Below are 23,200 nucleotides of genomic sequence, written 5' to 3'. Positions count from 1 at the left end.
TGACTTCTGACCCCTGGAGCTGGGATGGGGTGGGAGTTGAAGGCCAGGGTATGTAAAGGGGCAGTACAAGAGAGACCCATCTTTTGCGTAGGACCACTGCCCCCTAGTTTTCCAAAAAGGAAGTGCGCTTCTGCCAGGTACCTGCCCCTCTTTCTGGTCTCTGGCGCCCCCCTGTGGTTCCTTCTTGCCCTCCTATGGATGGCAGTTACCCCAGGTCTCCACTAAGAAAGGCCCAGAAGCCCTCAGGTGAGAGCCTGGAGGGCGACTTGTAACCTTCCAAACTCCTGCCCTCGTCCTCCCTGAACATGAACACCAGTTGGCAGTGTTGAGGACTCTCAGATCTGAGTTTGAATCCTGACTCTTGTTCTCGGCTGACAGAGGAGAAACATCCCTGATTCTCCATTTCAGGTTGTGGGCCCTCTGGGCCAGGGTCTCCGCTATCGGGGGAGATCTGTCCTTCTGAGAAACACCCTCGATTGCTGCCGGGAGGTGCCCAGCTCCGCTTTGCAAACCTTCAGCGTGGCTTTTCTCACCCCGGGGAACCTGACCCTGGTCCCTGGCCAGGAACTCCCAGACCACTGTCGGGTCTTTTAATGAGAGAATGCTGTCTGAAGCCATTAAAACGCCCCTCCTTTGATCTCTCCTTTTGGATGGACTCACAGTTCCGCGGCGTCGGGTCCAGCCCGGCGTCGAGTCCAGTCCAGCTGCACACAGCTGGGCAGAAATCAGAAATATCACTGGACTGAGCCAGTCCCTCCCCTCCCCTCCCCCTGCCTCTCTCGCCCTCCACATTCCAGGTCGGGGCCCCGCAGGCCCTGATCCCGCTGAAAACCTTTCCAATGTCTGCACCCCCTCCTAGGGTCTGGCTGAGGGTCCCCTCTCCGCTTCAGTTCCCCTGGGTCCTCAGTACGTCCCTCTGCTAGGTGGGTGTGCCCATCCCTACCCCACCTGTCTCCAGGGTAGCTACAACGAAGCAAAAAGTGAGACCGATCATAAACTTTTTGGGAGGAGGGGAAGGAAGGGGGGGGAGGAAGGCGTGTTGCCAAGCCCGGTGGGCGGACCCGGGAAGGGGAGAACTACAAATCCCATCCGGCTCTGGGGCCCGGGCCGGCCCCAACCCCCTCTCCCTGGGCCCCAAGGAGAGGCGGCCGCGGGGACGCGAGGGGAGTTGTAGTTGCCCTACCTAGATCAGACCAGGTGAGAGTCCAGGCCTGGCTGAGCCCGGGACGCGCACGGATTTGGAGGGGGGGAGGTCTTTCTCGACCCCAAGGGATCCCCCCTCCCCTTCCACCCGGGCTCGTCCCGCCCCACCCAGGAGTTACTCTTCGCGGCCCGCCCCGCCACTTCCTGGCCGGAGTCGGCCCCGCCTCCGCGCGCCTCCGCCCGCCCACCTCCACCCTCAGCCGAGGCTCCCATTGGCCGGCGCGCACCTGCCCGTCCGTCTGGGGGCGGGGCAGAGGGCGGGGCGCGGCGCCCAGGTGAGGGCGCGCAGGCGGCGGCGGGGGAAGGTGACAGCGGGGAGGGCGGGAGGGTGGGGGGAACCGCGCTGACGAAGCTGAGGAACCACGGACGGACGGGCGGACGGACGTGAGGACGGACCGACCGACCGACCGACGATCGACAGGCGGGAATGTGGACGACCTGGCTCTAGCCCGGGCGCAGGGCTCCAGCCGCAGCCATGGAGCAGCGGCTTCGCGCGCTGGAGCAGCTGGTGCGGGGCGAGGCCGGCGGCGGCCCGGGACTCGACGGCCTCCTGGATCTGCTGCTGGGGCTGCACCACGAACTCAGCAGCGCCCCCCTGCGCCGGGATCGCAACGTGGCGCAGTTTCTGAGCTGGGGTGAGTAGCCGGGACAGCTAGGGGAGTGGGGCCTGCGGGAACCCTGCGCGACCCACTCCACGCCCTCCCACAGGGACGCGCACCCCCGGGACTCCCCTCGAAGGCAAACCCCCAGCTGGCTCTGGCACGTGCCACCGGACCCCTGTGCACACTCACCTGCACTCCTCACTCACACAGGCTCGTTCCCTCTGCCAACCCCGCTTCCAGTACACAACACACACTTCGCGTACACGCACACCAACTTACTCCCTGTTGTAAACTCTGTCTACCCCTGTACACATCCCCCGCCACATCACACGCAGGATTTTTCCGTCACACCTCATACCCCAGGCAGAACACGCAACCACGCTCGCAGATGCCGTGCACCTCCCACAAACACCAACTTTCTTACTCTCCTTCGTTCCTTATGGACTCGGCAAAGGGGCCCAAGGAGCCCCACAGCGCTGCCAAACACACCGATCCGTGGGTTTGGACATTTGCAGACACTCCCCAGCGTCCTGTACACAAGTCTGCCACAGCCTGGACTGAAGCTGGTCCCCCAGGGCTGGGGTAGGGGGCCTGACTGGAGATGGGCCTTCACCCCCTCCTGGTTGACTCATCGGAATCACTGGGAGTGGCTGTCTAGGGTGACCCTGACCCCCGTGTGGGCACAGGCACCAGCACAAGGATTCCCTGGTCAACACCTGGCAGGGCCGTGGTGGGAGGGCATGGGGATCAGGCCTGAAGGGTGGGGTGAGCTGGGATGTTTGCCCAGTGGGCAACTAGCGTTCCTGGCGCTCCAGAGCTATGGGCAGGCACAAGGCTCAGCCTGGCACCGTTGGGGGCCTGCCCTTCCTCCCTGCCACTTGTATCTGGGGGAGGGCAGTTAGAGAGCTCCTGTTGCCTGCCTGTTTCCCCGAAAGTTTCGAATGTTTTGTGTGTGTCTGACTGTTGTCATCACCCACCCACCCACCCCGTGACACCCACGCCCATATGTGTGTGTGTGTTTGGACACATGCATGTTCTGTTCCTCCCTGCCTGCCTCCGGCACCTCTGCCTGGGACCCCAGCATAGGGGCCCGTCTGTTGACATCTCCCGAGGTAACTCTAAGGGCGTGACTCACTCCTCTTGCCCCAACTTGTCCTTGCTCCTGCCCAGAGCCCCCATCCCCCCTGGCCAGGCAGCGGGGAGTGGGCATCTTGTCTAAAGTATTTGGGTCCTCCTACTTCTGGGTCCTGGGCTTTGACCCATGTGGCTGGTGGGTCGCCAGTCTGGCCTTAGCTCCCCCTTGAAGCCTGTGCCTGGCTGTTCCTCCCCAGCTCCATGGGCAGACTTGGGAAAGAGACAATTAATTTCTGTAATGAGGTTTCCACACCGCCCCCGCTGCGGGGGCTCTGCCTGATAAACCTGTGGAGCAGCTCTCTGTCCCACCCACAGGCCCGCCCAGCTGGCAAGGAGTTTACCTCCTGGCAGGGGGAAACTGAGGCAACGCACCAGACCACAGTTGCTCCCAATGCAAACTGGGCATTCCTGCCTACCTCAGCTCCCAAGACCCACTCTGTCCCCCTGGCCTGTGGCTACTCTAGACCTGGGGAGGGGCTGGGAGGGGCTGGAGAGGCCCTTTGTCCAGGAAGGGCCAGGCAAAAGCCCCATCCAGAGAGGAAGGCAGGGCTGAGCGGCAGAACTCTCAGCCCTGCAGGGAATCCTGAGTGCTCACACCTTCAGGTGCTGCTGGCATTGGCCACCAGGGAAAGGTTTTCTGGCCCTGTTTTTTGAGTCTTGTGAGTACCTGGGCAGACTGGTATCTGTGCCTCCAGACCCAGGAGGCCCTATTTAGGGAGCACAGAGCCTGTCTCCCCAGAGCCCTGCAGAGTTGCTCTTCTCCCTGCCTTCTGGGCTGCCCCAAGCCTTACCTCCAGCCAGGATCCTCGGTGTCTTTGGGGTCCCCAGACCCAGGCCCACAACTCCTAAATGGCAGAGAAGCCTCTCTAGGGACAAGGAATGTCACCCGTCCAGTTCCCCAAGACAGGCCCTGGCCTGGCCCTGTTAGGGGCCTAGCGCTGTGAGCTACAGGTGGGAAAGGTATCCTCATAGTCCCCAGGGTTGCCTGGCCAGCCAGGCCCAGGCCCCAGGATGTCGAGGTCCCATCATCCTCTGGGCTAGCCTCCTGGAGTCTGGGGAGCCAGGGAGAGCTGGGTAATTCCAGGTGATCCTGAGTTAGGACCCTTAACTTCTGAGAGTCCTGATCATGGCTGAACAGGTTCCAGCTCCTATCAGCCCCTTGGCTGGGCTGTCCCTGGGGACATCCCTGCCCTGAACTCCTAGGAGTCACAGCTCCTGCTTTTCCAAGGAGAGGTTGCTGGGACCCTCCTAAGTATATACTGAACCCCACTCTGTCCCCTTCCCAACAGCCAGTCCCTTTGTAACGAAAGTGAAGGAGCTACGTTTGCAGAGAGATGACTTTGAGATCTTGAAGGTGATTGGCCGTGGGGCCTTTGGAGAGGTGAGCAAAGTGTCTGGGGTGGGGAGGGGGCAGCGGGAAGAGGGGGTTTTTGCCTGGCCTGGCCTGACCACAGTTCCTTCCTGTGGCCTCAGGTTGCTGTGGTGAGACAGAGGGACAGTGGGCAGATTTTTGCCATGAAAATGCTGCACAAGTGGGAGATGCTGAAGAGGGCGGAGGTCAGTGTGGGACTCAATCTGGTGGGTCTTGGGCACCCTGCAAGGGGCACAGAGGGTATGTGCTGCCAGCCAGACCTATGGGGATGCCCAGGGGAAGTAGTGGCATATGGGACCTGGGCAGGCGTAGGATGCCATCTCAACATTCACCCAGCTCTTATTCCTTCCTTGGAACAAACCTTTTTTTTGGGGGGGGTGGGAGCTTGAACTCTGGGCTTGGGCACTGTTCCTGAGCTCTTCATCTCAAGGCTAGTGCTCTACCACTTGAGCCACAGCATCACTTCCAGTTTTCTGAGTGGTTTATTGGAGATAACAGTCTCAAGGACTTTCCTGCCTGGGCTAGCTTTGAACCGTGATCCTCAGGTCTCAGCAAGCATAAGCCACCAGTGCTCGGCTAGAACAAACTTTTCTAAGAGCAAATGGAGTTGTTCCCATTTTCTCAATGGAAATACTGAGGCTCAGAACCGTGAAACATGAGCTCATCCAAGGCCAAGCCAGGGTGGTACAGAGTTATACCCTTAATCAAAGCATCTAGGCCTATGAGTCCTACTCCATCTTGTTTGGAGGAGTTGGGGTTCCTAGCTCTGACCCCATTCCACCCCTGCTCCCCAAACCTGTTGCAGACAGCCTGTTTCCGGGAGGAGCGGGACGTTCTGGTGAAGGGGAACGGCCACTGGGTGACGGCTCTGCACTATGCCTTCCAAGATGAAGAGTACTTGGTGAGGAGAGTGGAGGTGGGGCGAGGCACTGGCCTAGGGACAGAGGAGGCCTTCACAGGTAGGGGCTCTGAGTCCAGCCCAGACCTGGAGCCTCCTGTCTATACCCCAGCTGGGAGCTGTCTGGAGCTAACAACCCTGTCTTGCCAGAATCCTACGGGTCTGGTGTGAGGTAGACAGGTGCCCCTTCTCCCAGAGTGATCCCTAACCCTACTCACTGCCCTCCAGTACCTGGTGATGGACTACTACGCTGGAGGGGACCTCCTCACACTGCTGAGCCGCTTTGAAGACCGCCTCCCACCCGACCTGGCCCAGTTCTACCTGGCTGAGATGGTGCTGGCCATCCACTCCCTGCACCAGCTGGGCTATGTCCACAGGTGGGGTGCCCATCCCACTGCCGACAGCCTGGCTACTCCTCAGGGAATGCATGGTGTTTTCTGTACACTTGCCTTGTGCCCAGCTCCCTTGCCACGTGGGGTACTTCCTTTGATTCTCCCTCCCAAAGCTCTGTGTGGTGGGGGCCACCAGTGGTCCCATTTTACAGTTGAGGAGGTCAGAGATAAGCCTGGCTAAGTTGGCTCAAGATGACCCAGCTAGGGCTGGGAAGGTGGCTCAGTGGTAGAGCGCTTGCCTTGCATGCGTGAGGCCCTGGGTTTGATTCCTCAGCACCACATAAGCAGAAAGAAAAAAGCCGGAAGTGGCGCTGTGGCTCAAGTGGTAGAGTGCCAGCCTTGAGCTGAAGAGCTGAGGGACAGCGCCCAGGCCCAGAGTTCAGGCCCCACAACTGAAAAGAAAAAAAAAGATGACCCAGCTAGCAGGTGGCTGAGCTGTAGTCTTCACAAAACCAATCTGACTTTCTTTGGGAGGGTGGGGATGGTTCTGAGGTTCGAACTGGGGACCTTGAACTTGTTAGGCCTGATTGCTCAGCAAGCATTGCTCTTACAACTTAAGCTGTGCCTCCAGCCTGACTTTTCACTGGCTATTGTGCAGATACAGTCTAGCAGACTTTTCTATACAAGCTCTCCTCAAAGTCCTCTGGATCTCAGCCTACTGAATAGCCAGGATTATAATTGTGAGCCACTGACTCTTTCTTCTGACTACTAATCACTAACTTCCACACTCACGTGCATGTACACACAAGAACACATGTGAAGCCAGATGCTGGTAGCTCACACCTGTAATCCTAGCTACTCAGGAGGCTGAGATCTGAGGTTCTCAGTTTGAAGCCAGCCACGCCAGAAAAGTCCATGAGACTCCTGGGGCTTGGACTCAGGGCCTGGGCACTGTCTCTGAGCTTCTTTTGCTAAGGCTAGCACTCTACCTCTTGAGCCACAGTGCCATTTCCAGCTTTAACTGTCTATGGGGTACTGAGGAATGGAACCCAGGGCTTAATGCATGCTAGGCAAGCACTCTTACTACTAAGCTACATTCCCAGCCCTCCATGAGACTCTTATCTCTAATTAATCACAGAAAAAGCCAAAAGTGGAGTTGTGGCTCAAGCGGTAGAGTACTAGCTTTGAACAAAAGATGCTCAGGGACAGCACCTAGGCCCGGAGTTCAAGCCCCCAAGACCAGCAAAAAAAAAAAGAACATGTATAAGCATTCATGTGCCATTGCACATCTACCTAAACTCACATCCAGACACAGACTGAACACTTCTCTCTTGTTACCTCCCCCAGGGATGTCAAGCCTGACAATGTCCTGCTGGACATGAATGGCCATATCCGCCTGGCCGACTTTGGCTCCTGCCTGCGTCTCAACAACAGTGGCATGGTACGGACCCCACTCACTGTAGGAGCCAGGAACATTAGGTGGATGAGATCCTGGCCTAGTATTAGGATCCCAGGTGGGGGCGGGGGGGCAGCACTATTGTGGCTTTGCCCCTTGGAGAGTAAGTGCTAGGCTCAGGCCTGGGTCATCACGAGGGGTCAGTAGGCCTAGCCAAACTGGAAGGTGTCATGGCACCTACCTACTACTACAACTGCAGGTGGATTCATCGATAGCAGTAGGGACACCGGACTACATCTCCCCTGAGATCCTGCAAGCCATGGAGGAGGGCAAGGGTCACTACGGCCCACAGTGTGACTGGTGGTCACTGGGAGTCTGTGCCTACGAGCTGCTCTTTGGAGAAACGCCCTTCTATGCTGAATCCCTGGTGGAAACCTACGGCAAGATCATGAACCATGAGGTCTGATTGCCAGGCTCTGGGATACCAGTGGGGGCGGACAATGAGACCCTCACATTTTATTAGAGATGCCTGTGGGCCAAAGTGGACTCCCATCCTGACCCACCTGACTCTTCTGACCCACAGGACCACCTGCAGTTCCCTTCAGATATGCCTGATGTGCCAGCCAGTGCCAAGGACCTCATCCGCCAGCTGCTGTGCCGCCAGGAGGAGCGGCTGGGCCGCAGCGGGCTGGATGACTTCAGGAACCACCCCTTCTTTGAAGGTGTGGACTGGGAGCGGCTAGCAACCACCACTGCCCCCTACATCCCTGACCTGCATGGGCCTATGGACACCTCCAACTTCGACGTGGACGACGACACCCTTAACCACCCAGTAAGTGGCATAGCAGAAGGGTGTGCCCTAGCAGGCTGCAGGTACCTCCAGAAGTTCCCTAAAGTGGGGCTGGGAAGGTGGCTCAGTGGTAGAGTGCTTTCCTTGCATGCATGAGGCCCTGGGTTCGATTCCTCAGCACTACACAAGCGGAAAAAGCCAGAAGTGGTACTGTGGCTCAAGTAGTAGAGTGCTGGCCTTGAGCTTACAAGCTCAGGGACAGTGCCCAGGCCCAGAGTTCAAGCCCCACAATCGAGGAAAACAAAAACAAAAAGTGAAGTTCTCTAAAGCAGTTACACTGGGCTGCGGTGAGAACTTTCCTCGATTGTGGATCGAGGAAAACAAAAACAAAAAGTGAAGTTCTCTAAGGCAGTTACACTGGGCTGGGGTGAGAACTTTGGACCCTAAAGGTCCATGAGAGTTATGATTTATCTGAATTGGTTCACTTGCACTGAAGTGGATTATACCAAATGAAGGCCCTTTGACCTCAGGTATCATCCTGTTAACCAGAATTCATACGAAGGAGCCTCAGGGAGACCCTGACCTCAAAGATTCATGGGCGTTATAGGCCTTTTTGTGTGTGCTGATACTGGGGCTTGAACTTGGGACCTTGTACTTTCAGCTTCCTTGGTCACAGCTGGTGTTCTGCCACTTGAATCATTTCTCTAGTCTGGCATTTTTCTGGTTAACTGGACTTTTCTGCCCAGCCTGGCTTTGAACTGTCTTTCTTCAGGTTTCAGACTCCTGTGTAGCTAGGCTGTGGGCATAAACCACCAGTGCCTGACTTGTGGCACCTCTACCATTCTAGTAGAGACTGTGTCAAATTTACGCTTGAACAGGAAGAAGTTGTCATCTGTGGGAGTCTTCTGTCCTTGAGCCTAAGCTGGAAGCCATGCCTGCTGACTCTGACTCTCCTTCCCTTTTCTGTAGGAGACCCTGCCACCACCCTCCCATGGGGCCTTTTCAGGCCACCACCTGCCATTCGTGGGCTTCACCTACACCTCAGGCAGGTAAGTCTGTTCTCACATCCCTGCTGCCAGGTTAGGGACATACCCTATACAGATCTTGGGAAAGGGGACCAAAGGGCTTCCAGACCACTGCACGTGACATGTGCTCTGAGCCTCAGTGTCTGGGTCTAGCTGTGGCCATGCTGTGGCATGCGGCCGCCCAGCACTGCAAATGTATTAGACTCATAGTCAGAGGCCTGGAGTGTGAGAGGCCCCTGCTGTTCGAGTCTCATTTTGTGCCTCTGTAAAATAGGCAGGTGGATCAGCATTCATGGGGCCAGCAGGAGCCTGGGCTGCTCCAGATGGAAGGAGCACTCTGGGCAGCCCTCACCAGCAGGAAGACGCTGTATTGTTATCTTCATTTTTCTGAGAGAAACTGAGGCTCAGATGAGCTAGATGATGTCCAAGGTCACAGCTTGTGATGGCAGGGGCCTGGAGTCTCCTAAGGGCAGTTTCAGGAGACCGGGGCCTGGGACACGGAGCCAGCACGCGCTGGGTATCTCTTAGATAAGTGAATGAGTGGATGCAGGAGGATGGAAGGGGCTTTGGGTTCTGCCAACGTGTATTTCCCCTGTCCTCTCCCAGTCCTGGTCCTGACAGCAGCTTTGAGCCTGTGGCTGCCCCAGAGCGGAAGCAGGGGAAGGTCGAGCTGAGCTGGAAACCTCAAGGTACAGGAACAACAGGGTGGGGCTAGGTGTGTGGGCCCAGGTGCTTTACTGCAGACCTGGACACTCACCTATGGGACTGTCCTGTCAGAGGCCCCGCCTGGCCCCTCAGAGCCCCAGGAGCTGGCACAGCTGCAGAAGGAGGTGCAGAGTCTGCGTGAGAGACTAGCAGGTACCCCTTCCCATCTCAACAAACCCCGGGTCCCCGGCTCTTGGAGCTTCTGCTCTGTATCTGCTGTGTGTTCTGAGGGAAGTAACTTAAATATTCTAAGCCTACCCATGGACAATGACCTAGGGAGACCACTCAGCTGCAGGGAAGGCTCTGAATCTTGTGCTTGGAGTATTAGATTGAGTTTGGGTTGGTTGGTACATCCGGGTCTCAGTGACTATTCCCGACAGAGATACTGAGGGACAACAAGGCCTCCTTGTCGCAGACGGACGGGCTTCCGGCTGCCAGCCCCAGCCAAGACAGTGACCTACAGCAGGAGAAGGACCGCCTTCAGCAGGTGAGGCCACATGAGGCAGGTGCATGGCCCGGGGATCTACATCAGTGGCTGATACCCTGATGGGCTTTGTCTTCCTGCCCTGGCTCCCCAGGAGCTGGCTGAGATGCGGGCAGGGCTACAGGTCCAGACTCGGGAGGTGCGCAGAGCCCAGGGCCGTCAGGAGGAGCTGCTGCAGAGGCTTCGGGAGGCCCATGACAGAGAAGCAGCCTCAGCCAGCCAGATCGAGGCCCTGTGCTCACAGCTGGAGGAAGCTCAGGATGCACGCAGGGAGGTGGGTGATGAAGGTGGGAAGAGCTGGCTCAAGGATGAGACGGGTGGGGCGGGGCACTGGGAGACCACAGCCTCTTTGTGTGTGTGTCTGTGTGAGTCACAGGCCTTGAACTCTGGGCCTGGGCACTGTCCCTGATCTCTTCAACTCAAGGCTAGCACTCTACCACTTGAGCCACAGCCCCATTTCCAGTTTTCTGGTGGTTCATTGGAGATAAGTCTCACGGACTTTCCTGCCCAGGCTGGCTTTGAACTGCAGTCCTCAGATCTCAGCCTCCTGAGTCGCTAGGATTACAGGTGTGAGCCATCGGTGCCGGCCACAACCTCTTCTTGACCCTCAGTGGCTGGGGAAGCTGTGGGTGCGTGGCGCGGTGGGGCAGAAGGGCTGGGGTGGGCCAGGTCCGCAATAACCTGCCTCGCATCAATGACAGCTGGAGGACCAGGTGGCTGCCCTGTGCCAGGAGGTGACACAACTCCAGGGACAATACAAGCAAAGCCTTGAGAAGGAGTCTTTGAGGCCCAAGGTACCAAATCTCACCCCAGGGGTAAGAAGCTCCTTGGGAGCCAGGCCTGTGCCTCAGGGTGGGCCATGGCTACTGAGTCCCTGGCTGACCCCTTTCCACATCCTCAAGACTGTCCACACAGCCTGTGAGACCAACGGCACGGGACCACCGGAAGGGGGATCTCAGGAGGCCCTGCTGCGGCAGGAAGTGGCAGCCCTGAAGGAGCAGCTAGAGCAGGCCTGCAGCCGAGGGTGAGTGGCCAGCAGGAAAGGGGGGGGCAGGACAGGGCAGGGCCAGGTTGGGCTGGGAAGCATATCACCACCTCCTCCTTGGCCTTTTCTTCCCCATGAGCAGCGGGAAGGAGGAGGCTCTGTGCCAGCTGCAGGAAGAGAACCAGCGGCTGAGCCGGGAGCAAGAGCGGGTGAGCCGGGTGGAGGACACATGAGCAAGAGGGCATGTTGGGCGTCTGGCAGGGCGGGTGGGCAGAGCTCTGGGTCCCTGGTAGTAGACACACTGTCACTGTAGCAGATGAGGAGGGACTGTGTTCGGTGAGGCTCACAGGGGTGGAGGGAGCTGCGGGGAGGCTGCGAGGGTCTCCAGAACTCACCTTCTGCCTGGCCTCCAGCTGGTGGAAAAGCTGGAGCAGGAGCTTCAGAGCAAGCGGCGTCTGGAGGGCGAGAGACGGGAGACGGAGAGCAACTGGGAGGCTCAGATCGCAGACATCCTCAATTGGTGGGTGTCACCAGGGCTGAGCCTTTGGGGGTGGGCATAGTGGGGGCCTGGATAGGGCTGGGCCCAGCCCATGACGCTGAGCCCCATCCCAATCAGGGTGAATGATGAGAAGGTCTCCAGGGGCTACTTGCAGGCCCTGGCCACCAAGATGGCCGAGGAGCTGGAGTCCTTGCGGAATGTGGGCACCCAGACACTTCCCACGCGGCCCATGGTAAGCCTCAGGGTCGCGGTGAGGGTGGCAGTGCATTGGGCCTGGCCAGATGGCATGGACAGTTGCCTGCTTTGGGGGGGAAGAAGTTTCTGAGGCAGTGGGGGGGGTCCAGCAGGTGCCTTACTGGGGTATCCCTTGGCCACCAGGACCACCAGTGGAAGGCCCGGCGGCTGCAGAAGATGGAGGCTTCGGCCAGGCTGGAGCTGCAGTCAGCACTGGAGGCTGAGATCCGCGCCAAGCAGGGTCTGCAGGAGCGCCTGACACAGGTGCAGGAGGCCCAGCTGCAGGCAGAACGGTGAGGACAGGGATTGGGCTCTGGGGGGGACCAGAGCCATGGACAAGGCCAATGGTGAACCATTATCTCCTTACTGCAGACGCCTGCAGGAGGCTGAGAAGCAGAGCCAGGCCCTGCAGCAGGAGGTGGCTGAGCTGCGTGAGGAGCTGCGGGCCCGTGGGCCAGGGGGTGAGTGCTCCTGTACCATCTCCCTGCACCAACTCCCTGCGGGGGGGGGGGTCCTGTGACTGCTGTCCCAGATGCTGCTGCTTACCCTAGGGCCCCACTGGGCCAGTCCCCCGGCCGTGGTCACCCCTCCCCTCTTACAGAGATGAGAACTGAGGCCCCCACTGGCCCCCGGTTCCTCAGTCCCCAGACCCCCACCTCCACTGACACCCGCCCTCTCTCTGCAGACACCAAGACCTCAGGCTCCCTCATTCCCTTCCTGTCCTTCTGGAACACAGAGGTAAGAACCCGCTGGTGGAGAGGAATCCTGGAGGAAGGCACTGGGGCAGGGTGGGGTTGGACTTTGTCCCTTGCCCATCTCCAGAAGGAGTCTGCCAAGGACGCTGGCATCTCAGGAGAGGCCCCACGGCCTGGAACGGAGCCAGAGTTGAGGCCTGAGGGCCGCCGCAGCCTGCGTATGGGGGTAAGGATGGGGGGATGCACAGGGGACTGGACCACACCCCACTCGAACTGTGCCCTTCTCACTGTTCACCGCCACCCCTCCACCCCTGCAGGCTGTGTTCCCCAGAGCCCCTGCCGCTGCCACCACCCCTGCAGAAGGTCCTCCTGCTAAGGTTAGTGCCTACAGGGGCACAGTGGGGTAGGGCACCAAGCTAGCCACTCAGCAGAACTCTTGCGTGCTGGATTTTTCTGCCCTCTCCCCCACACCCCGGGGGTGAGGGGGAATGGAGCATCATCTCTAGCAGACCCCATTTAGTGTGATAATTGTTCTGTTTTGTTTTGTTTTTGGGTCCGGTTGTGGGGCCTGAACTCTGGGCCTGGGCGCTGTCCCTCAGCTCTTCTGCTCAAGGCTAGCGCTCTACCACTTGAGCCACAGCGCCACTTCCGGCTTTTTTCTTTTTTTTTTTGCTTATATGGTGCTGAGGACTCGAACCCAGGGCCTCAGGCTTGCAAGGCAAGCGCTCTACCACTGAGCCACCTTCCCAGCCCTAGTGTGATAATTGTATCTGCAAGTTTTTCTATGTGTTTGGGGTACTGGGGATTGAGCCCAGGGCCTTCCTTGCCCTAGCATTGAATTTGACTCACTGGGGCTCCAAGTCAGCGGCATACCTGATTCAACCCTTTGTTGGCCTGGCTGCTCTGGGATGGGGCACAGACTCTGCCGTGGGAGGCCATGGCAGTTGTGGGTGATGGTATATCGCCCTCCACAGCCTGGCTCACATACACTGCGTCCCCGGAGCTTCCCATCACCTACCAAGTGTCTCTGCTGTACCTCGCTGATGCTAGGCCTGGGCCGCCAAGGCCTGGGCTGTGATGGTGAGAACTGCAACTCCCCTGCTTCGCCCCTCCCCGCCCCCCCTCCCCCCCCCCCCCGCCCCCCCCCCCCGCCCATGGGCTGGGAAGGTGGCTCAGTGGTAGAGTGCTTGCCTAGCACGCATGAAGCCCCGGGTCCGATTTCTCAGTACCACATACACAGAAGAAAGCCTGAAGTGGCGCTGTGGCTCAAGTGGTAGCACTAGCCTTGAGCCAAAGAAGCTCAGTGCCTGGGCCCTGAGTTCAAGCCCTATGACAAAAAAAACAACTCCCCCAAGAGCTCCTGCCTCAGCGCCCCCCCTCACCCCCCGAGTGTAATCCTGACACCCATCCAAAGACAGTTCCATTTAAATCAGGGTTACTGGTCAAATTTCCCACCGCTCAGTCTTCTCACTTGATGAGCAATGGGTGATGACAATCCAGGCACCCCTGGCCTCAACGATACGGACCTGGGAAGGCCCAAGTCCCTATCCCAGCTGCCCTCACCCAGTCTCACCCCATCTGACGTCTCTGTTCTCCCCACAGCCTGCGGCTACCTCTGTCACTCAGCCTGTGCCCCCCAGGCCCCACCCTGCCCTGTGCCCCCTGACCTCCTCCGAACAGCCCTAGGGGTGCACCCGGAAACGGGCACCGGAACTGCCTTTGAGGGCTTCCTGTCGGTGAGCTGTGGGTGAGAAGACGAGGAGGACAGATGGGGGTGTCTAGGACATGTGCACTCCTCCACATCCGCCTCCGCCCCCCAACAGGTGCCACGGCCCTCGGGTGTACGGCGGGGCTGGCAGCGGGTCTACGCCGCCCTGAGTGATTCCCGTCTGCTGCTGTTTGATGCCCCGGACCCTCGGGTCAGCCCAGCGAGCGGGGCCCTCCTGCAGGCCTTGGATCTGAGGTGGGAGATGGGGGCAAGGCCTAGTGGTAGAGGAGACATCCGGGTAATCCAGCCCAATCTCAGACATGCTCTGTGACTTTCCCCAGGGATCCCCAGTTCTCAGCCACCCCTGTCCTGGCCTCAGATGTCATCCACGCTCAATCCAGAGACCTGCCACGCATCTTTAGGGTAAGTGCTCTGAGCAGGATGGACCCAACCACCACTCAGCTGCCCCTTGGCCAGCCCCCTCTCTCCACATGGATGGCTCCACATGGTAGCTCTCATCCTGCAACCTCCCTGAGCTTGCCACTTGGGAATCCAGCCCTGTCCTGCCTGGTTTAAAACTCTTGGATGGCTCCCTGGTGCCCTCAGGGGCTCCAGACTAAGGCCTTGAAGCCCCATGGATCTGAGCTCCCACGGCTTCCCAGAATGCCTTGCACCCACATTTTATCACCTTCTTGGTCCTTCTTTCCCCTCTGCACAGGATCACCAGGCCCCAGCCCCTCCCCTATGGCACTCATCCTGATGAAGGATCCTTACTGTGTTCTTACACAGTCCTTCCCCCATTACGTAGATCATGAGGCTGTGGGATTGCGCATGTGGCTTGTCTGCCACCCCAGCATGCAGTCATGGCTAACAAACACCAGCTACTGGAGGAAGAGAAGGAGAGTGGAAGGCTGGCTCTTGGCCTTCAGCCCCTTAGCCTGGCTTCTTTGTCTACAGGTGACGGCCTCCCAGCTGACAGTGCCCCCCACCACATGCACTGTGCTGCTGCTGGCTGAGAGCGAGTGGGAGCGGGAGCGCTGGCTACAGGTGCTGGGCGAGCTGCAGAGGCTGCTGCTGGACACTCGGCCCCGGCCGCGGCCCGTGTACACCCTCAAGGAAGCCTACGACAACGGGCTACCACTGCTACCCCATACTCTGTGCGCTGCCATCATTGGTGAGCCTCACCCCAAAGGAGGTGGTCTGAGCAGGGGGCAGGGAGGGGCTGACCAGGCCAGTCACGAAGATGAAGCCATGAGCTGGGTGCTCAGCCTTTCACAGGAATCCCCTCAGCTGTCTTCCGGGTGGAGCTGTGGGAAGAGCCAGGGGCTAAGGGGGCCTGGCTTCCTGTCATATCATTTCTCTAGGCCTCAGGTTCTGCTCTTTCTGAAAGAATCGCAAGGAAATGGAGAGTCCTTGTTCTGGCTGTCTTACTAGCAGCTGGGTGACAGGGGCCAGCCCCAGAGCCTCCTGGAGCCTCTGAACATGTCTCACATAGATCAACAGATGACATAAGGCCTGAGCAGGACCTACATAACTGAGCCTACAGGCAGCCCCTCAGGGTGGGGCCACAGGACAGGTTGAGCTGGGCCCCGGGAGGCTCTAGGAGCCAGCAGAGATAAGGGTGTTTATTGAGCAAGGGGCTCTGCTTGGCTACTCATAGCAACTCTGTGTACCTAGGGGAAACTGAGGCTCCAGGAGGTGACCTGATCACCCTGACCCCTGTCACCAAGGTCCTTCCCCAGAAGAGCAGGGTCTAAGCTATGGGAGGAAAGGTGCCAGTGCTGGGGGACCCCGGGTGGATCACCACCCCTCCCGGTTACTGTAAGAGAAACTGAGGCTCCTCCAGTCAACAAGGTGGCCCTGGGCCCTCCCTGACCCCTGACCCTCTCCCTCCCTCTATCAGACCAGGAGCGGCTTGCCCTGGGTACCGAGGAGGGGCTCTTTGTGATTCACCTGCACAGCAATGGTACACAGGGGGCTGGAGTGGGGTGGGGGTGGGCGGAGTCAGCCCCAGGGGACCGAAGAGGAGGTGGGCTGCTTCTCACCCACTCTTGCTGTCTCTCACAACCCCGCAGACATTTTCCAGGTGGGGGACTGCCGGCGGGTGCAGCGGCTGGCCGTGAGCCCCGCTGCGGGCCTGCTGGTGGTGCTGTGTGGCCGAGGTCCCAGCGTGCGCCTCTTTGCCTTGGCGGAACTGGAGAGTTGTGAAGCATCGGGTACCAAGATCCCTGAGTCCAGAGGCTGCCAGGTGTTGGCAGCAGGGCGTATCCTGCAGGCCCGGACCGCTGTGCTCTGTGTGGCTGTCAAGCGCCAGGTGCTCTGCTACCAGCTGGGGCCGGGACCAGGGCCCTGGCAGCGGCGCATCCGGGAGCTGCAGGCACCCGCACCTGTCCAGAGCCTGGGGCTGCTGGGCGACCGGCTGTGCGTGGGTGCGGCTGGAACCTTCGCACTCTACCCGCTGCTCAACGAGGCTGCACCCTTAGCGTTAGGGGCTGGCCTGGTCCCCGAGGAGCTGCCACCATCCCGTGGGGGTCTGGGGGAGGCGCTGGGCGCCGTGGAGCTCAGCCTCAATGAGTTCCTGCTGCTCTTCGCCACGGCCGGAGTCTACGTGGATGGCGCTGGCCGCAAGTCACGCAGCCATGAGCTGCTGTGGCCAGTGGCCCCCACGGGCTGGGGTAAGGCTGATGAAGAGCACATCTGCGTTGGGGAAGGTACCTGTGGTGCATCAGAGGAAGGCAGGGTCCTGCCCAGATTTTTTTTTTTTTTTTTTTTCAGTTGTGGAGCTTGAACTCAGGGCCTGGGCGCTGTTCCTGAGCTCTTTTACTCAAGACTAGCACTTCCTCTTTGAACCACAGTGCCACTTCTGGTTTTTGAGTAGTTAATTGAAGATAAGAGTCCCCTGGGGACTTTTCTGCCTGGGCTGGCTTCCAGCCACAATCCTCAGATCTCAGCCTCTTGAGTAGCAAGAATCACAGGTGTGACCCAGGCTCCCCAGCCTTTTTATTCAGAGCTCTGTCTTAGATCTTATCATTATCATCATGATGGCTTGGTGTGCAGAGGAGAGGGAGAGGTATGGTTTCTTTATCCACACCTAGCACCAACCTCTAAGCAGGTGCTTAGGAGCTCCGGATGTCTTCAGGAATGAATGAATGAATGAATGAGGCAGGGACAATCTGATACCTTCCTGAGTAACAAGTGTGCTGGGGCAAGACCTGGGAGAGTCAGCCAGAACTTGCTTCCTGAGCCAAGGTGGGGCCTGTGGGCGGGGCTAGCAGAGATGTTCAGCCAAAACTGCCCCAGGCTCTCCCTCTCCAGCTGGGGGACCTTGGCTGTAACTTGGCTCTGGGGTTTCCATTCCCTCATCCTTAGGTTAGAGGTGTTAATAGCTCCTACTCAGAGTTGTTGGAGAAGTGAGGGAGAACAAACCCTGGGAGGGTTTAGAGCTGTGTGGGACTCAGAGACGCTCGGCAGTTTGTTTATCTCATCTGTTCTAAGTAGCGTTGGGTGGGGCAACTAGAAGAATCTTCAGAAGGACCTTTGTGCTGTGACAGGACTCAGGGTGTTCCTGCTGGAGCCCTGGAGGAAGTGAGCTCCAGAGGCACCCTGGCTTGCCAAGAGCGGCACAGAATAGGCGGTGTCTCACCTGCAGGCTACGCAGCCCCCTACCTGACAGTGTTCAGTGAGAACTCCATTGATGTGTTTGACGTGAGGAGAGCGGAATGGGTTCAGACCGTGCCGCTCAAGAAGGTAGAGGCCTGCCCAGACCCCGGGGGCTGCACTGGGGTGGGCTTGAGTGGCACCGCCTGACTTCTGCACCTGCTGCTTCAGGTGCGGCCCCTGAATCTAGAGGGCTCCTTGTTCCTCTATGGCACCGAGAAGATCCGCCTGACCTACCTCAGGAACCCATTGGCAGGTAAGGGAGTGCGTGCCAGTCCAAGCGTGTGTATGTGTGTACATTCAGCTGTGCAAGGGGGGGAGGGGTTGACCTTGAGCCCCAGCTCCCTGGGGCTCTGGGGACTTGTGAGCAACCCCTACCTCCCAGGTTTTCTCACAGAGAAGGATGAATTTGACATCCCCGACCTCACTGACAACAGCCGGCGCCAGCTATTCCGCACCAAGAGCAAGCGCCACTTTTTCTTCCGGGTGTCGGATGAGCAGCGACAGCAGCAGCGCAGGTGCCAAAACTGGCTGTGGCCAGGCGGGACTTTCCGGCCCAGGGGCGGGCCTTACCATTCTGGGGCGGGCATGGAGGGCCAGGGAGGACTGAGCTTTGCTGCCAGGATCCTTACACCTTCTCTACCCTCAGGGAGATGCTAAAGGATCCTTTTGTGCGCTCCAAGCTCATCTCACCGCCCACCAACTTCAACCACCTGGTGCACGTGGGCCCTACTGATGGGAAACCCAGTGCTAAGGACCTGCCCCGGGTGAGTCCTCCAGAGCCAATCACCAGCCTTGTTGATGATGCTGGCCAATCACAGGCCTCTGTGGTTACCCGGATGCTGAGGCCTGTGGCTCATCCCTCTGATAAACGGGAACCGCTGTTCATCCACAGCAGGAAGGCCCTAACCTGTTGTGCTTCGAGGTCCCAACCCCTCATCTGTCCCCTGGCAGGCTCCAGAACAGAAGGGAAGAGGGGCCCGCGGCTCCAGCTCGCAAAGGCCGCACAGCTTCTCTGAGACACCACGTCGCCCAGTGTCCATTGGCAATGACGGACTCCCTGGAGACGCAGACCACAGTGAGGCTAGCCCCACACTATCACACACCTCCCCCAAATTTCCACCTTCTTTGGACTTCCCCCCAAATCTGACTCAGGCATTTTGTTGTTGTTGCTCTCCCACCTCCCCCCTTGCCATCCTGCTCCTGGAGCAGTGAAGAGGAAGCCTTGGACATCACTGTCCAGCGAATCAGTGTCCTGCCCCCAGGGATTGCTGAGCCCCGCTGGGTCCTTGATACAGGTGAGGGGGCGGGGCTGTCCGTGCCCCATTCAAGAAGGAACAGTTGTTTTGCACTGCCTTCACAGGAAGCCAGAGAGAACTAGCTGAACCTATAGGCAAGCAGACTTACCTGCGGGAGTCAGCCTGACCTAGAGAGGACTAAACTCTCCATTCTACCTGTGCATCCCCAGCAGGGAGTTCAGCCTCCCTGAGTATGTCTCATAAAATGAATGGTTACCCTGAGGCCTGTGTGAGGTGATGATGTTTGTCACAGGGCCTGGCCTGTGGAGGAATGCCCCAATGGGGAACTCTTGGGAGATTGTCTGTCTGTCTATCTATCTATCTATCATCTATCTTCCATCATCTGTCTGTCTATCTTGTTTTTTTTTTGGTCTGGTCGTGGGGCCTGAACTCTGGGCCTGGGCACTGTCCCTCAGCTCTTCAGCTCAAGGCTAGCGCTCTACCACTTGAGCCACAGCACTACTTCCGGCTTTTTTTTCTGCTTATGTGGTGCTGAGGAATCGAACCCAGGGCCTTATGCATGCAAGGCAAGTACTCTACCACTGAGCCACCTTCCCAGCCCCTGTCTACCTATCTTGTACTGGCTCAGAGCCTCTTTTTTTTTTTTTTTGGCTAGGCAGGCACTCTAGCACTTGAGCCATGCTCCTAGCCCATTTTGCTGAATTTTCAGATAGGATCACACATTTGTGTTTGGGCCAGCCTTATTAAGCCCTCCATTTTTCTACCTCTGTCTCTTGCCTAGCTGGGATCACAGGTGCATGCCACCATACCCAAGTGGCTTGTGGAGATGGAGTCTTGTTAACTTTTTTCCACAGGCTGTCCTCGAGCCTTGATACTCACAGTCTTCACCTCTGGAATAGTCAGGACTGTTGTAGGTCACTATTCCCATTTATTTATTTATTCATTTATTTATTTTACTTACTTTATTTTTGTGCTGGTACTAGAGCTTGAACTCAGGGCCTGGGCACTATCCCTTAGATTTTTTTCACTCAAGACTTAGGACTCTACCACTTGAGCCACACCTTCACTTCTGGTTTTTGGTGTTTATTTGGAGATGAGAGTCCATGAACTTTCCTGCCCTGGATGATTTTGAACTTTGAGCCTCAGCTCTAAGCCTCCTGAGAAAGTAGGACTAGGCCTGAGCCACCCTGGCCTGACTTTTGCTTTGCTACTTCTCTGTCCTCTATTAACACCTAGGCTGCGCCACCATCGCCTTCAAAGAAGGTGCACACTGTCCATCTGCCCCTTCCTATGGTTTCTTTCTCATTCATTGGAGGGCTCCGTCATTCTGTTGCCTGCTTGTTGAATGATGGTAGTGAAATTGGGTGAATAAGCAGCGGGACTTTGGTTTGTTCAGGATTGAGTAGGAGTTGTCTAGGTTCTTCCGATGACTCAGCCAACCTCTACCCCGCCTCCCAGCTTCTTCCAGGGCCATGTCACAGCAGGCGATGGGGTGAGGGGAAAACTCTGGGAAGCATTGGTCTGGGGAGGAAAGAGTTCCCCCTTCTTCCTGCCTGACTTCCTTTCCCTTCTCCCACAGGTCTCAGAGCGGCCTCGAAGCCTCCCACTAGCCCCAGAATCAGAGGGTTCCCCTTGATGCCCTCTGGCAGGGCCCACCCCATCCCAGGACAGAAAGACACGAGGGAGCACAGAACTTGAGGGGTGCCATACTCCGGCTGGTCCGGGACACATGGAAACTTGGTGTCAGAGGGTCCTGGGCGCAGCAATGCCTGGAGGCTGGTCTGGGTTCCCTGTCCTCATCCTGCCTTTCCCTTGGCTACCAGCCCCAGCCTGGGCTGGCCGCTGGGAATATAATGGCCCTGGTGCCCAGGGATGATAGTGCCAAAGCTCTTCTTTCCAGTGCCATGCCCTGGGAAGTTTGGAGGAGTCAGGATGAGGAATGGAGGACAGAGTCCCTGGGAGCGGGTCAGGTCTTATGTGCACAGTGGCCCCTTGCTTAGGCCAAGGTGGGACATGTCAGGGTCTCTGCTCAGGGTCAGGGTGCAGAGGACAGGGTCTGATTCACAGAAAAGGACAGGCAAGGAGGAAGTAGGATGTAAGTGGAGGTGAGAGAGAGGCAAGCTGGGAGAGGAAGTGGAGAACAGGAAGCAGAAGCATGTAGTAACTGGAAGGAAACAAGCCATTCAGAGGAGGAGAGATAAGAGAGGATTGATGGAGAAGAGGAGGTGGAGAGATAAAAGGAGAGTTGTGGAAGGAGGGGAACTGGGAGAAAGCCCAGGCCCAGGGACCTTTCCCTGAGCAAGATTTAGTGGAATAGGTAGCAGGACTGGCATTGTTGGCTAATCTGCCCAGGCAGGGACGGGATGGGGAGGGTATTTATAAGGGCTTCTTGGTGGGAGATGGACCCCTAGAAGGGGCCACTTTGGCCCTTTCCAGAAAGGGAGTTCCTTTTTCTTGAAGCTTCAACCAACTGTATTAGGGGAATATAGGGAGCGTTTTATTATTGATCACAGTCTTTATTATTGTTATTATATTACTATTTTTATGAAACCTCTCCCTATGAAAGTCTAGGGGGCAAAATGAGTATTTATCTCTTCAGATGCCACATTTCCCAGGAGGGATAGACCCTGATGCTCTGTGATGCAGCCAGAAACCAATAAAGACAACTTTGTAAGCTGCTGGCCTCCCTGCCTGGGTCTGTCCTACTGGGATTTAGAAAATGGGTTCAAGCCGGGCTCACACCTGTAATCCTAGCTACTAAAGAGGCTGAGATCTGAGGATCACGGTTCAAAGCCAGCCCGAGCAGGAAAGGCCCTTATCTCCAATAAACCACTAGAAAACTGGAAGTGACGCTGTGGCTCAAGCAGTAGAGTACTCGCCTTGAGCTGAAGAGCTGAGGGACAGCACCCAGGCCCAGGGTTCAGGCAAAAAAAAAAAAAGGAAAAAAAGAAAGAAAATGGGAGGGCAGGAGCTAGAGAAAAATGTGGGTGGTTTAAGACCAGATCTCCTGCCAGCCACCCCTGGCTCAGGCCTGTAATCCTAGCTACTCAAGAAGCTGAAATCTGGGGTTCATGGTTTGAAGCCAGCTTGGGCAGGAAAGTCCATGAAAGTATCTCCAATTATCCACCAAAAAGCTGGAAGTGAAGCTGTGGCTCAAGTGGTAGAGTACTGACCTTCAACCAAAAAAAAAAAAAGGTAAGGGACAACATTAAGTTCAAACCCTAGTATCCATACTGCATTTTCAAGAATCAAATGACACAGCCAAATAGGGTAAATGAAGACAGTGTTATGGGGCAGGAAGCGTGGGCAGTATTAAAGCAACCTACCAAGGAGCAGCAGTGCCAGGGCCTGGGCAGCAGTGACCCCAGGCAGCTGGCCAGGAAGACAAAGGGGTGGCCAAACGGGAGCCCTAGCTTGTAGTAACAACCTTGGCCAGGCCTGAGAAGGAAGGTAAACTCCCCCACCCTACCCTGCTCCCAGACTCCACTTTTCTTCTGCCTGCCTTTGAGAAAAGCCAGTCCACCAGCCAGAGCCCTAAGACCTCAGGCACTGCAAATGGTAGAGGGCAGCCTGGGGCACACATGGAGCAGGGTGGAGAGAGTAGAAGGGAATCGGAGGCCACTGAAGGAATCTGGCACTCCACTGCCCACCCAGGAGAGGATGCTGAGAAAAGGAGGGAGAGAAGAGGAGAAAGGCCTCAGGAGGCTTACTTGTTCATAGCTGGGGTTTTCTAGGACCAGGCAGTATGCTGGCCTGAGAGCTGGACTGGAAGTCCTGAGTCCTGGGATCAGGACAGGACCCAGAGGGTAGAAGGCTGAGCTCCAAGGCTTATGGCAGGATTTAAAACTGGAAGAGCCGGGCACCAGTGGCTCACACTTGTAGTCCTAACTACTCAGGAGGCTGAGATCTGAGGATCATGGTTCAAAGCCAGCCTGGACAGGAAAGTTTGTAAGATTCTTTTTTTTTTTGGGGTCCAGTCGTGGGGCCTGAACTCTGGGCCTGGGCGCTGTACCTCAGCTCTTCAGCTCAAGGCTAGTGCTCTACCACTTGAGCCACAGCGCCACTTCTGGCTTTTTTCTTTTTGCTTATGTGGTGCTGAGGAATTGAACCCAGGGCCTCATGCATGCAAGGCAAGCGCTCTACCACTGAGCCACCTTCCCAGCCCTGTAAGACTCTTTATCTCCAGTAAACCACCCAAAAACTGGAAGTGGTGCTGTGACTC

The 23,200-nt window shown here is 57.4% G+C and overlaps 1 protein-coding gene across 1 annotated transcript; it reads left to right on the top strand.

Annotated features, from left to right (window-relative positions):
* Window positions 1-1,566: 1,566 nt before the first annotated feature.
* Window positions 1,567-21,655, top strand: Cdc42bpg (CDC42 binding protein kinase gamma). Its single transcript, XM_042676253.1, has 37 exons — window positions 1,567-1,838; window positions 4,229-4,320; window positions 4,413-4,496; window positions 5,117-5,212; window positions 5,438-5,586; window positions 6,889-6,982; window positions 7,197-7,397; window positions 7,521-7,769; window positions 8,697-8,776; window positions 9,359-9,441; window positions 9,530-9,610; window positions 9,838-9,944; window positions 10,036-10,215; window positions 10,643-10,735; window positions 10,844-10,965; window positions 11,069-11,135; window positions 11,340-11,446; window positions 11,543-11,657; window positions 11,804-11,952; window positions 12,032-12,120; window positions 12,345-12,397; window positions 12,482-12,580; window positions 12,672-12,731; window positions 13,329-13,434; window positions 13,957-14,090; window positions 14,178-14,317; window positions 14,404-14,485; window positions 15,020-15,236; window positions 15,966-16,028; window positions 16,138-16,737; window positions 17,712-17,809; window positions 17,891-17,975; window positions 18,117-18,237; window positions 18,369-18,486; window positions 18,674-18,797; window positions 18,932-19,017; window positions 20,558-21,655. The coding sequence occupies exons 1-37, from the start codon at window positions 1,679-1,681 to the stop codon at window positions 20,612-20,614; spliced, it is 4,641 nt and encodes a 1,546-aa protein (XP_042532187.1). The 5' UTR covers window positions 1,567-1,678; the 3' UTR covers window positions 20,615-21,655.
* The last annotated feature ends 1,545 nt before the right edge of the window (window positions 21,656-23,200 follow it).

Source organism: Dipodomys spectabilis, unplaced genomic scaffold, assembly GCF_019054845.1.
Source record: "Dipodomys spectabilis isolate Male_0828 unplaced genomic scaffold, ASM1905484v1 ptg000030l, whole genome shotgun sequence".
NCBI classification, from domain to species: domain Eukaryota; kingdom Metazoa; phylum Chordata; class Mammalia; order Rodentia; family Heteromyidae; genus Dipodomys; species Dipodomys spectabilis.
Note: the sequence above shows the minus strand (reverse complement) of the source record. Positions and strands in the feature narration are given on the sequence as shown.